At 31.3% G+C, this 15,325-nt stretch overlaps 1 protein-coding gene across 1 annotated transcript; it reads left to right on the top strand.

Annotated features, from left to right (window-relative positions):
• Positions 1-366: 366 nt before the first annotated feature.
• On the top strand, positions 367-12,031 carry LOC132739672 (dorsal root ganglia homeobox protein-like). Its single transcript, XM_060727431.1, has 5 exons — positions 367-906; positions 9,890-10,021; positions 10,259-10,419; positions 10,847-10,978; positions 11,489-12,031. The coding sequence occupies exons 1-5, from the start codon at positions 618-620 to the stop codon at positions 11,744-11,746; spliced, it is 972 nt and encodes a 323-aa protein (XP_060583414.1). The 5' UTR covers positions 367-617; the 3' UTR covers positions 11,747-12,031.
• The last annotated feature ends 3,294 nt before the right edge of the window (positions 12,032-15,325 follow it).

Genomic DNA, 15,325 nt, shown 5'->3' with positions numbered 1-15,325 from the left:
TTCAAACTATTTCTCCCTTTGTGTCTTGTAAGACGGGACTAAAGCATTAAACGCTCAATTGCCGCGCTCACTGTAAATTAATTTTCTCCCCGGGAGGTGCACTTACGTTCTTTTCTGTGATTATAATAATCTGCAAAAACAAAGATTTACACATCTGCACCAAGTGAAAATAGAGATATATATCCTTAATACAGTCGACTGAAATTAACTTAAACTAATACCACTGACATTATTATGTTAACACCCCAAATTATCTTCAGACGGCCCTTCAGATGAGAAGCGACCAATATGATGCCTTGATTTGATCTGTTATCAGTAACAGGCATAATGTATGAGCCCTTAAACACCCAAAATCAAACAAAAGCGCGTTAGAAATGGCCCATTAAGTAGATGTATCATTCAATTGTTAAATAGTCAGCACTGTCAATTTCTTTTGAAATTTTAACTCAGAGACTTTCAAAGAAACTTGTAACGATATGTGAATCTCTTTACTCTAAAACCGAAACAATTTTTGGCTATATTGAATTATCAACGGGGAAGATTGTGCGCTTAATTTTCTAAGTGTTTAAACTTGACATAATTATTTTGAGAAAAGAAAAGTGCCTTTAGTCTAAAAGATGGATTCAAAATCGATAAATTCTGATTCTTTGCAAAGATCGAAACTGTCATCAAAATGTGGTAATAGGTATTCGATAGACATGATTTTAGGTCGTCTGATGAAAGACTCCACTACAAAGGAAACTGATGAATGTTTTGAAACAGAAAACAAAACAGACGACATTGATGCAAGTATAACAGAAATAGACGCTGTTGAAACAGTTACCGATAAAAACGCTACTACAGAGATTGAAGAAAAAGAAAGCGCCACACAGAATGTCATCGAACACAGGCTACATACTAAAGACGGTAGGTTAAGTTATATTGCATTTTTCTTTTCTTTCTTCGTCTTTTTTCGTCGTCTTTTTGTCGGAAGAGATATGCATGTTGATTGATTTGAAGGTGACATATATATAATAAGCTATTTTAATTATGAAGAATCAAGTACTTTGTTAGTTATCTTTATGTTTACAATGAGAAATCATGTACATATATATATATTTTGTTAACACTGAGCTTGTGAGCCAATTTTATACATTATTTAAAGTTTATTTGAAATTATTAGTGCATCGAAAATTGCTTGCACTTACCAGTATCTGAGCTTAAAGCCAAAGGGACATACCCATTAATGGAAGTAACATAATGCTCATTTTTTTGCTGTCAAGTTGAGTTGAATTAAATATATACTAGTATTTCAAAAGAATGAGTTTTATAATAGTGATTGACCAATGATTAATAATAAAATTGTTTATGATAAAATATAAACACTACCCGAATTATAAAAGACTGTCCCACTCTTTTAAAGATTGAACGCTACAGATACATTCCGAATGATAATTATAAGTATGTTCGCGGGTCGCGTTGATTATTCATCATTTTTGCATGGCAAAATATAAAATTGAACACAATTTCGGCTAAAATTAGAGTTATTTTTACTTTTACAAGTGCATCCACAATTTATAATTGAATGGGCATAATGTTTATAATAATGACAGAATATAAATTATTAACAAAATGAATTATATAAAAAGTCGAGCTTCTTTCTTGTTAGAATGTTTATAAAATGAATAAAATAATTTTTAATGTTTTTCTTTATATTTGCGTTCATCATTTCCTGTTTACTCACCTGTACTATATATTATAGGAATGCATTATCTGTATATACTATTTCACACAATTATTACACTAATTTTGTTCGGAATGCATTGGTGTTTAAGCGGTATTATTATCACATAATTCAAAATATTCAATTATGTACAGCAACATTGTATAAAATGCAGGTCCGAAAACAAAATCAAAGACTTATTTAAATTTCTTTCCTGTGAATAGTGAAAGCATTATCATTTTCGTATTATTCGGTTAAAATAAAATAAGATTCAAATAAAATTATATCCACTTATTTTACTGTTAATTTCTAATTGATATATGAATGATACTACATGAAAAAGCCAGGTGTGTCAATTTAAGATAACGGAATCAACAACAACATAAATAAAATAAATATATGTTTTATATATATCTTATAAAGAAAAGTGTTGATTACAAATGTCTCCACATATATCACAACTACGGCAATTGTGCTGCAATGAGTATCAGCCATGCGTAAGATATGTTTTGTACTTAGATCAGAAATGACTTTATTATTGGATTTATCTCTTTCTTCTAAAATGAGGAGCCCTACCTTTATTCTTCGTCAAAGTTAAATGGAAATAAAAACGATACAGATGCATTTATAATTGATTTATTCATACTTAATTGTTATTATTATATGGTATATGTGGACACACACTGTACAAGGCCCTCGTATACATATTATAATTTGAAACAAATAAAACTACCATATCTTGCTCACGTTTAGTTTTGGAAAAGTATCTGAGCACAATAGAACAAATTGATTAAATCATTCCGTGCAGTCTAGCCAGGCTAAACGCTACTGGCTAATTAACTTTTCATTTTAATCTTGATATCTTCAAAATTTATTATGGACAGTCCAATAAAAATGAAATCTAGGCAAATAAATTTTAGAAACTCGTCAGTTCCTAGCTTAATGCAATTTCATGAGATAAATGATAGCTTTGTTTTCATTTAATTTTACAGATATCCTTTGTGCATGTCATTTTATTATTGGATTTTAAAATGGAACTTATACAAGATTGTCATATTTATATGTTTCTATTTCTTGCTTGTAATTATTTTACCAGAGCAATAAAATTTTCTTGAATAGTTAACTATTATAAACGCAAAACGAAACTAGATTTGAATATATGTTTGTATATATTCCCAATTTATATATCATTTGAAAAACAATGAAAAGGCACATCATGCCTCAGAAACAAACTTGTTTTACTTCTCTTGAAAGGGCAAACGTGAATTTAATAATGTTCAAATAATTATTTTAAGGAATGTAAGACGCTTATTACCTGAAAAAAATGTAACAATAAATGTGAAATAATTTGTCATAAAAGTAGCAATATGTGACTAAAGTAGTATTTTGACTTCCGTACAAAATACTAATTCACTATAACTGTACTTATTGTCAAAACCCAACAGATGAAAAAGAAAAATCAGGTTAATGGCCAGTAGTAACTTTATGGATACTATAAAAGTACATAAAAATTAAAGAGCTTTTGAGAAATAAAATTAAAAGCATTTCTGAGGCATAACTGGCCTGTAAGCATCCCCATTTTCCTATAACGTGTTGGTTAGTTTTTTCAAAAGCCAAATTACTACAGATAGTCGAACAAATAGACTGCTCTCTCCGCTGATGGATGTAATAAATTATTTATCTACCTGTCAAACCATTTCGACCAAGATTTACAAAAAAAAGAAAAAGAACAATTTATTATAATCTAGGTCAAAGAGGTAAAGACCCTGTCACACTAGACTGTGCTTTTACTGTGTTTGCACAGCGTTGTTAAAATGTTCAAAGCGCCGCGAGATCGCAAGAACAATCTGATATTTTTGATGACACGGAGACTTCGCGGCGTCTTCATGGCGTTGCTAAGGAGCTTCCACGGCGTTGCAATGCGTTCTTACGGCTTTTTCATTGGCGATTGTCTGCGTTTGGACTGCGCTTCTACTGCGTTCTTTGCGCTTCCTCTGCGCTTTCACAGCGCTCACACGGCGCTATTGCGGCGCTCACACTGAGCTGAAATCGTGCTTCACATACAAGTTCTGAATAGTCGTGTACCTGCAAGCAAGTAGTATTCTAGCTTGCTGCCGTTCATCATACATGGTTAAAAGGATATTCACGTTCTTTATATACAGTGAAAACCCTCAATTAATACAACAAAAGGGACTGCATTAAAGTGGTCTTAATTGCGAGTGGTCTTTATTGTGGATATAATTAACTGTCAAGGCATCTCTATTTCATGACTACTCTATTTGAATTATTATGTATAAACATGTTGAAACAATTATATTATAACCTTCAAATATTACTATAAACTGATGTTATAATATTTATCAATCCTAATTAGTACATTAATTTGACGATATTTAATGTATAAATTATATTTTCATAGGTCTTGTTTCATGTACATAATTCACCTAATAATTAAGAAATTAATTTGTCACAAAAAATGATCAGAAAGTAAAAGTAAACCAATCTGAAATTTATTGTTTTACCTTTATACAATATTCTAATCATAACAGTTTTAACACAATGTTTCGAGTGTTATGCTTTTGAGAATTCAAGCAGATGAATAACAAAATCCTTGTTATCTGAATAGGTATTTACTGGAATATCAGGTGTCCCAACAGTGGGGTTAGATAAAAAAAACAATTAATTGGGACTAAAGCTGGTGGTCTTAAATGTGGATAAGTGGGGTAGTCTTAATTGTGGATCATGTAACCATTAAATTTACGAACAGAAAATTCCGTTCTTTTAAAAAATGGGTCTAATTAGAGGGTTGGTCTTAATTCTTGTGTGGTCTTAAGTAGGGTTTCTATGGTACGGTATTCTGCAATTTCAGATGAACGCAGTAGAATCGTCTTGAGTGCGCAATGGTCGCCATGACAGTGCCGTAGAGTCGCAGTAAGAGCGTTTAGAAAAAATAAAGCTCTGTGAAAGCGCCGTACACACGCAATCTCCGTTCAAGCGCCGAGGCTAATTACGGCGTTTATTAGGCGATACTTCTGCGCTTTCACGGCGCTCCTGTTGCGTTGAAGGAGATGTTACTGAGTTGCTACGGCGTTCTTACTGCGATCCTACAGCGCTCTTTTCAGAACGCGTTTCGAGTGACGGCGTTTGTTTTGAGCATGCTCAAAATGCGCGCCGTCGGTCGGCGTTCTATGCGATGCCACTGCGATGCTATTGCGATGCTGCGGCGATGCTTGCGATTCTACTGCGCTTACCTCGGCGTTCTGAATTTTCTTTGGACGCCGTGAGAACGCCGCTCTAGTGTGACAGAGGTTTTAAGTATAAAGCATAAAACGTTGCCGAACAAAATTCATTTTAGATGCTTGAAGGATTATTATCGTATTGTGTCCTTATCAGTCAAAAACGTATGAATACATGTTTTTTGTGGTTTTTTTTGTTGTTTTTTCCATTAAAAAAGGTTCAGGCGAAAAAATGACCAACGTCGTTTTAAACAAAATAATGATGTATAAAAAGTTAAAAATAGCACATACCTTGTAAACGAGGTATCATGCATCTATTATCATCAATTATCGTTACAGATTAACAGGCAATTATATGATAGTTCAATTATCATCTTCGACATTTTATAAGGGAGTCAGATAGATATCTTCATTTAACATGCTTGCCTTTATGTTAATATTCTTTAACCCCCTCCCCTGCCACACCCCCCCCCCCCAAAAAAAAAACCAAACGCCATAGACACATACACTCACATACAGTTTGATATAATTTGAAAATCATTGTTTTATTTGATTAACTCATGACTGTTATACAAATGGGTTATGTATTAACGCCAAAAATGTTGTCCTACCTTTACAAGGAACATGTAAGATACACTATGCATGTTTTTCCATAAATTTAATGACGAAAGCTCCAATAACGAGGCAAAACTAACAAAAGAAATGAGGGACAAAACAACGAAACAGAAAACAGTTTGGAGGAGAAATGTGTCCGAAATTCTTAATGGACAAAACTGTTTAGTAATGTACACCGTGCTTCTATTAGTTCGCGGTACTTAACGTTTTGTAACAAGAAAGAAAATAACAAATGAAACTTATGATACATGAATTGTCATAAGCTGTAACATATGGGTATTTTCTGCTGTATGATAAAAGGAAACAACAGTGTATTCAGTCAAAATTAGTTTTAATGGACCAGACGTAGATCATATGTCGGCCATTTTGAAAACAGTATGTCATCATTTAAATCGCAGAGAATGGTGTTACACTTAAGTTTTTTCATGTTTCAGTTAAAATTTCTACATGCCATTTTGCTTAATTTTAAATATCAAAACTATCTTTACCTTGTAACTCAAAATGTTTTTCAACAAACAAGAACATTTAGAAAACAATGATAGTTTCAGACGTATACACAAATTTAATAGACTGTTGTTGCTTTTGATGAAATTTGTAAAATGTTGTTATGTTAACGTAAAAATCTAGAGATTTAAAATATTTTGCACAAAAACTTTGTTGTTTAGCTGTATGAATAACATATGTCAATTCTGACAAATTTTAACCCTGGTCTCATGTTAATATGCCATTACCTTGAAACAATTAGTGATGTTGAGTATAGGAAGTTTGTTGCAGAATGTTTTCGAGCGCATTTTAGTAATTAAACTTTCAAATAAATACACTTTTGTATATTATCTTCGAAAAATTATTATAGCAAATATAATAATAATATTAACAAAAACAATAGAAATATTAACAAAAACAAAGTGTGTAATAATGACTTTTTTACATCTAGAATAAACGGACGTTCGTTGATCTAATTTTGTCAATTCATCTTATCATGAATTTTAATGTCGGAGAGCTTCCAAACTCAAAATATATCGTAGGAGATTTTCATTATCAAAATTCCAAAATAAGATATTATATTTCCGTAACATTTTTTTTCTTCAATTTTACTTACGTTTAAAGATATTTGTATTTTAAGTGAAATAATTTTTCGTACGTATTCTTCATCTTTATATTTTTTTAGATATATTCTAATACGCGTATCCTTATTGCATTACATTTTTTCTTTTATTTCAGAAGTCTTTGGGCATAACACTTTTCCTTAATGTAATTGCCTTATGCCATTACATTTTTTCTTTTATTATAGAAGTCTTTAGGCATTGCACTTTTCCTTTAATGTTATAGTCTTATGACATTACATTTTTTTCTCATTTTTTTACAGAAATCTTTAAGCATTACACTTTTCCTTTAATGTAATAGTCTTATGTCATTACATTTTTTCTTTTACAAATGTATTACAGAAGTCTTTAAGCATTACACTTTTCCTTTAATGTAATTGTCTTATGGCATTACATTTTTTTTCCTTTATTATAGAAGTCTTTAAGCATTTCACTTTTCCTTTAATGTAATTGTTTATGGCATTATATTTTGCTTTTATTACAGAAGTCTTTTGGCATTACACTTTTCCTTTAATGTAATATTCTTATGGCAGTATATTTTTTCTTTTATTACAGAAGTCTTCTTTTATGTAATATTCTTATGGCATTACATTTTTTCTTTTATTACAGAAGTCTTCTTCAATGTAATAGTCTTATGGCAATACATTTTTTCTTTTATTAAAGTAGTCTTTACACATTATACGTTTTCTTAAATATTATAATCTTATACCATTATATTTTTTTATTTTATTAAAACAGTCCTTAGGCATTACATTTTTGTCTATAAAGTAATAACGCAAGAATGTTTAGATGTTTCAAAATCAACGCGTCCTACATAACTCGGACAGTAAGTACATCTAAAGAAGTGAAATACGCTGTGCAGTTTTAATGTAGGGCCCTTGTCGAAAGTGATCTTTCTTTCAAAATGTTTTAAGAGCAAATTATTGCGGCGAAAATGAAAAATACAACGCTATAAGCACGACCGTTTCCTGAGCAAGTTAATCCGTGCAATAATTCAAAAGATTTGAGGCAGTAATTTAAACGATTAAGATTATTAGAAAACACTTGTTAGTGGTGAATCGTACAAAATGTTTAATTTACAGCACACTCACAGTAGGGAGGGTAATAAATCCACGTTTAATGTGCTAAAGGGATTTAGTCCGGTTTATTACTAGTGAATGTTATAGGGTTTCTTTTTTTCTTCTTTTCCTTTCTCAAGGGGCAATCTACTTATAGTTTTTCAAATGAAAAACAAAAGTGTAGATTTTAACACAAATAAAATCCATTTCATTATTATAGGTTTTTATAATGAAAAACAAAAGTGTAGATTTTAACACACATAAAATCCATTTCATTATTATCGTTTTTAAATGAAAAACAAAAGTGTTGATTTTACTCACATGAAATCCATTTCATTATTAAAGTTTTTAATAAAATAATAATAATAATAATGAAAAACAAAAGTGTAGACTTTAATACACATGGAATCCATTTCATTAAAATAGACAATAACAATGTTAGCGTTAGTATTTTAGTATTGATATTATTCAGTTTTTTGTTTTGACATGTATTGATATGTATTGTAACATTATTTTTGAAATATATCAATATGTTTTGATATTGTTTATTAATGTATGGACATATGCAATGTTATAAATTAAATTCAACGATAAGCACATCATTCATGTCCGATTTCTTGAAGATTCATATATATCAAATTTCCATTAAACCAAAAAATGGACGTATATTGTTAAGAATAATTACATTTGATGAGACAGAAATAAATAAGAATAAAGAGCTTTAAAGGACCGTGCGTCCTATTTTCAAGTTTGAAGAAGAAGTGACATGTGTATCATATAGAGTCCACTATATAAATCCTAATTGTAACTAAACTGCTGGAAATGTATTAACCTTTAACAGACCAGCATACACAGAGCAGTCGGTTTTGTTGGTAGCTCAATTTTTTTATATTGAAATTCATCTTACAAAGGTTAATTATATTATTAATACGTTATATATTTCAGTAAAGCCAGTAAAATTATATCAAGGAATTAGAACTTAAGACTATTTTGATTAAAAAGCTGTATCAACAAAATTGAATGATAACTTTGAGACGCAAGAAAATGTTTAATTTTTATGCTTATAAATAACTTCGAGACGCAAGAAAATGTTTAAATTTTATGCTTATAAATAACTTCGAGACGCAAGAAAATGTTTAAATTTTATGCTTATAAATTATCAACCTTTCTCTACCATTTTTTCGTGAATAATTGAAAACATTGAAAGCTAATATAGCATGAAACGTGCCTGTAGTAAGATTTTAAACTTGTCAGATATTTATATTGTTTAACAGTATCTTAAAAAAGACCGACTCATGTTGAAAAAGTTAAGATTTATATCAACTGATTACTATCATAACTAATAGAATCAAAGATCGAAATAAATTCAAAGCTTTTATATCAAAGGCTTACTTGGCGTGTTAGGTAATTGAAACACCAATTTCTGACAAGATAAATCTTGACGAACACTCCAACATTTTCTTTAAAAGTTTTCATATTGACAAAGACGTATACTAATAAATTTGCTATTTCTCTCATCTCAATGAAATTTTCAATTAAATTCGCACTAAAGCGGTAACCGAGGGACGAATAACGGGCTTGTTTATTTGTTAAGAGTTTCAATCAATCCGGGTATTAATTTCTAAATTATAATCAAAGGGTGATAGTGTATTAATGGAGATTACGTGTGCTTGCGGGCTGATATAGCGACTTTTATCTCAATTGCCAGATATATCTGGATTAGAAAATGTGTTAATTGAAAGCTCATCCATCAAATATTGCAAAAATTCATTGATAAAAAGGCGGCCAAAACCGCTATCTATTTACAAAGAAATTTACATGCACTTGGAACTTGTTAATATCTTATTAGTATATCTGATACATGCTTTGCTTATAAGTAATATCAGAGTGTGATTTGATAGTAAATTACTGTTGATAGCATAAACAATCGTTTAAGAATTCCTATAAACGCCTTTTGGATTTTGTAGTTTATTTGGTCTTAAATAATGCGAGTCTGAGCCGCAATCTGTGCCTACCCTCTCCAACCATCATGTTATTTATAACTCCGAAAGTGACTCGTGCAGTAGATTTTGAGCAGGGTGTAGAATGCTCAATGTAACTTTAACATAGCAGTTGCTGTCTGTTGTTTGGTTTAGGTAATTTAGCACCTGATTCATGTTTTAGTAATATTTTCAGATTTGAATGAAGACGATTGCCCTGAAACGATTGACATAAATCACGTGACATCAACGTCCAATGAAAATCTCTGTAAAGATACAGGAAATGGAGACAGTCCAACGCCGTCTGCAAGTTCGTCCAATTCTACAGGTAAATCTAAAGACATCGTTTTATTCAGATAATATCAGTTTTTAAATAACTTGTTCTTTCTATGATGAAAAGAAAGCATGGCGTCAGGTCAAACACTTGTGAAAGGAATTTTTGCTATTTAGTATCATTTGTTAAAGCTTTGTCAATTGCATCGTTTTAATGTCTTTCTTTGTTTCAAATTATTAAAAAAATATGATTGTCAAAGTTTTTATGAGGTGTGTGCTCCTAACATTTCAGTATCAGACGACAGTTACCTAAAGAAACGGCGGTTTAGAACAACATTCACTGCGGAACAACTAAAATGTCTGGAGGAGGTGTTCCGAATGACGCACTACCCAGATGTTAACGCACGTGAAGATCTGTCGCAGAAAACAAACCTTCCAGAAGCTCGCGTTCAGGTAATATTTACATTGTGTTGTCGAGTGACATTGAATCACTTGGACCTTAACGCTATGAGTTCGAATCTTTGGATACCTTTATTTTTTTACTCTGTCTAGTTAATGGGTTATTCAATTCAGATGCCTGTATGTATCTATGTGTCCTAATAATGCACAGACGGGCGCCCAGCTCCATTAAAAGCTAGAAAAATGTTATATGACTTTGCCAGAGCCTGCATGGCTTCAACTACAACCAAAAATGCATATAAGCGAGAATAAACTTGTTGTTGAAATTAAATATCCAGTTAGACGAAAGCATATACTACAATGTTAAGTACACTTTCTTAACATATACCTATAACTAGAAAAAATGTATATAAGCAACGATTTGCAAATTCATTTGTTATGAAAATCGACTTCAAGCCTTGATTATTTCATAATCTTTCAGATTTGGTTCCAAAATCGCAGAGCAAAATGGAGGAAATATGAGAAGTTGGGAAACTTTGGTGGACTACAGGATTTGACGGATGTTTCGTTCGTTCCAGCGCCTAAGACAGCTATGAGACCTGATGTTTTTCCGGTAATATTTTACAAGGAGTTCAAATACTTCGTTATTTATAATATGCTTAGGAAAGAGATATCAATTTGAGTGAATTGATGTAGAATGATGCACGGTTCGAGTTCAAATGCACAGGAATATAACCATGAGTGATTTATTACAAAGCATTCGAACATTATTGTACCATAATGCAAGAAATATTAATATCTATTTCCATTCTAACATGTAAAGAAAATGTGTTGAACTACTTTGGTTGAGCGTAGAAGTAATTTTCCTAACGCGTTTTCTCTATTGATATCATATATGACGTCATATTTCTCTGCAGTGTGAAGCGGACTTGAATTTTCGTTTTAGCTCACCGTTGCATAAGCTCAATAGTCAGGTGTCTTAGAAGTTAAAATAGTCTATAAATACTTTCCTTAAAAATAACAATGTCAAACACTGTTACACTACCTACTGTATTCATACAAAAGTTATACAATACATGCCCATGTAGCGCTTTAATTTGAACTTATCATGTCATCTTTTCAGCGGTTTGTCAAAACACGAACAAACTCCGATGACACTTCTGATAACGAATCACCAGAACTTTCTCCATCATTAAGGATGCCTGTCCCACCATTCCCACAATTTTTGCCGTTTCCGATGTACAGTATCCCAGGATTCCCTCTCGGTTGTTTTGGATACAGACCACCGGAAGCACACAGAAGCGGAAGTATAGCTTCACTGAGAATGAAAGCAAGAGACTACGAGGCGGCTTTGGGAATGCAAAACATTTTTAAAACATGAAACATTGAATGATGTTGTAAATATTTAATCATTGGTGCCATTATTTGTTACGTTTGTTTTTGTGTGAAAAGAGTAAACATTGATATGTTTGTTTGGTGTTTTTCTGTTTAACAAGGAGGACAATGTTTGTTTAACTCTTATTTAAAGTGAGGCGTTGGATAAATTGACTTATCACGAAAAAAAACAACAGATATACAGGAATAAAGATCGACTTATATAATACAATACAATATTCCTGAATGTATGTAGAAAGTTATTTTAATAAAATAAAATCATTTGATAAATGTTAGTTGTTGTATTTTGATTAAATGCATGTACTCCCGGTAAAAAGACCTTATATGGACCACCGAAAAGTGCTTTGAACAGTTAATAAATATATGTTGATTTCCAGTATTTACCACGAAAAAAGATCTCAAAAAGACCGCATAAAACGGCTATTTTCGAGGAACTATAGAAGTATTTATTAATAGTATTTTGATTGTTTTACATGAAAACTTTCAAACTGAACCATCACTGTAACTATTTGATCGACATTTTTTTAATAACATACATGTATCTAGAACTAATGACTTTTTGCTCAGTACCGTTACTCCAAATGCAACTTTTCTGCCCTTTCCGTTGAACTCCGGATATGGATTATTGGTAGTTGAGTTGTTCCAGATGTTCTGAGTATGCAATCATTTATTACGTTCAGTGTTTGCACGCATCAAAAAAAAATTATTTGCAGGTTAAAGTCCCATTTTTCTTGCAATGGAAGAACTTCTAACGCACAATCCTCAAAAATTAATTAATGCTGACATCTGTATTATATAGTTCACTGTATGATTCCGTGTTCATAAGTGGATATAACTCTAACCAAAGAGCTAATGTATAAATTGGTATTGAAATAATGCATGAACGAGTAAAAAAGTAAAACAGAAAAAAACATTGTCTCTCTCTTTAACACGTGCCGCTATATTAAAAGTGCATACGCCGCATATGCTCTACAGTGACCATAGAAATGCACGGCCCCTAAGTACTAAACATTTTTAGTTTACCTTGTTGATGAAATGTTCCGATTTAATAAAATGTATGCTTCATGCTTTAAATTTTTACTACCATTGTTTTAGTAACAACAAAAGTCTATTGTTATAGTTATTTTGGATCATCCCTCGAACAGTTCGGAATTAAACATTGTCAATGAGTCAGCAATTAATTGTGTTATATAAACTCAGTTGCAAAAGAAAATTTGCATTTGTTTTCTGGGAAGTTCTGTTTACATAAATAACAGTGGCACATTTGGTGTCGAAATTTGCAAACTTGTATTTACCATACAATGGTTGAACTTGTATTGAAATTTGATAAATATCAAATGTTTGGTTTCCTGTGCATAGCGGAAGATGAAATATTGTGATTTTTGACGTTTTTTATTCCTTTAGTAACTGACCATTAATCAGTATCTGTTGCGTTTATCTCATCTATGGATTCACAAAAGTGTTCGGTACTGCATAGACTTGACGCAACGTCATATGGATAAATGATGTTCCATTTATAAATTCAAGTATTCAAAGGCAAACAAAAACGCATTTACAAAAGACAAATTATCAAATTTCAATTAAATGTAAATTATCATGTCTGCAACATTTGATACCTTTTGCTTTAATAAGTATAAAAAATTCCTTGTAACTTAGTGCAAACTTTCTTTTACAAATCGGTATACATGATGATTGTATAAATTTATCTTTCTTATTTTATTTCCTTGTTATATTCATTCTTTAGTTTAGTTATTTTTTCTTGTGATGGAACCTGAAGATTATTCGAACCAGTCACGGGTCAGTTTCCTCTTACTCAACAGTAATGTTGTCACATAGAAAATCAAAGCACAGAAGGCGCTGAATTTGTTTGGGTCTCAGAATGTCAGAAAGGTCAAGATTGTGAAATTATAAACCAATTTGTTTGTATAGTGTCACCAAATTCTGTTTCCAGTGTTATAACTATAGTAAGTTGGCTATAAGACTAATTGCAACCTGATATTCAATTCAATGTTTATTTGGCTTAATCAATTAAAAAAATGAGTTTCCTGAAATGGGATTTGAACTCCGGGCTCTCGCTTCTAAAGCGAGCGTGTAAACCCCTTGACCATTGGGAGTTATAAGAGAACAGTCTAAAGAATACCATATTATTGTTAATTAGAGTTTGAAACCCTGAGCTGAATATAAGCATGTATATCTATAAGAATAACACAATATTAGAAATCTTCGACCTATCGGGAACTATTTCACGGGGGGGGGGGATCACGTGACTTTGTATAGTAATACCCACGAGAAAATGGCGACTGCTGAGCCCCAGTAAGTACCTTATTATGTTAAATTAAGGTGACAAACGTTTCTTAAATCAAAACAAAACCAAGCGTATCATATGCGCGTTAATTTTCTTCAAATGACATTACAAAGTGCATTATCCTACGTTTTGTGGTTTTTGAGAACATTGTTTGAATTGGTTGAAAATTGCACATTCAGCGATAGTAATTCGCACGAAGCGATATAATTTGGTACCAAAATAAAGGAAAATAAGCTTACTTTCTGCACTGAAGACACAAAATCAATCATTTTATTAACATCTGTTATCGTAGAAGTCCATATAAAATATATTTTCGAAGGTATGTAGCCTACAAATGTTCTTTGCAAGTGTATAGTAAGTAAAACGAACAATTTCTGGATAGTAAGTCGCACGAAAACAAAATAGTAAGTTTCACGCACAGTTTCCATTAGTATACATATACATTAAAAGAAAGTTAAAGTCCATATGTAAAAAGATAGAAAATACTTATTTCAATTATTCAAGATCAAATATTTCACTTTTTGTCTATAGAACGAATGCTTAATTGGTTAATCATAATATATCAAATAAACTTTTGATGGGATTTGACATTACACGGCTCAGTGTTATTTTTCTGTTGCGATAGTAGTTTTTTGACCCCTGCAGTTTCAGGTGTGTCTTGGCCCTCATTTTACTGTAATTAGAAAAAAGATGAACAAATATAATTGCTTGTTAATTGGTATGGTGATGTTTATTAACTGAATGCTGATGTTTTATATGGTAGTATTTGTTACATTTAGTCACTATGCTACTTAATTTATGAAAATATATTGAAGAATTCGCAAGAACAAAATAACTTCTTACAAAAAAAAAAAAAAAAAAAAAAAAAAAAAAAAAAAAAAACAATGATACAGTGATTCAAGTTATGATTAAGGCACATTGTGCCTCAGAAATCCATCTTGTTTTAATTCTTTAGAAATGTCAAACATGTGTTTCATAATGTTTAAATAATGGATAAAACGCATGCTAGAATTTTATTACAACTGAAAAAGGTAGCGCTGAACATTAAGTGATGTGTCGTTAATGTAGCAAAATGTAAACAAAGTAGTATTTTGACTTCCATACGAAATACTTATTCACTAAAGGTATACCATTTTCCAACAGAACCAAAGATGCAAAAGGTAGTTTCAGTATCTAGCAAATGAGTATGTTTTCGGAAACTGTAACAAGATACCAAAAATAAACAGATTTTTTTTTAAATAAAAATGATAGCATTTAAGA

This window comes from Ruditapes philippinarum, unplaced genomic scaffold (assembly GCF_026571515.1).
Source record: "Ruditapes philippinarum isolate M1 unplaced genomic scaffold, ASM2657151v2 ctg234_1_1_1_1, whole genome shotgun sequence".
Taxonomy (NCBI): Eukaryota; Metazoa; Mollusca; class Bivalvia; order Venerida; family Veneridae; genus Ruditapes; species Ruditapes philippinarum.
Note: the sequence above shows the minus strand (reverse complement) of the source record. Positions and strands in the feature narration are given on the sequence as shown.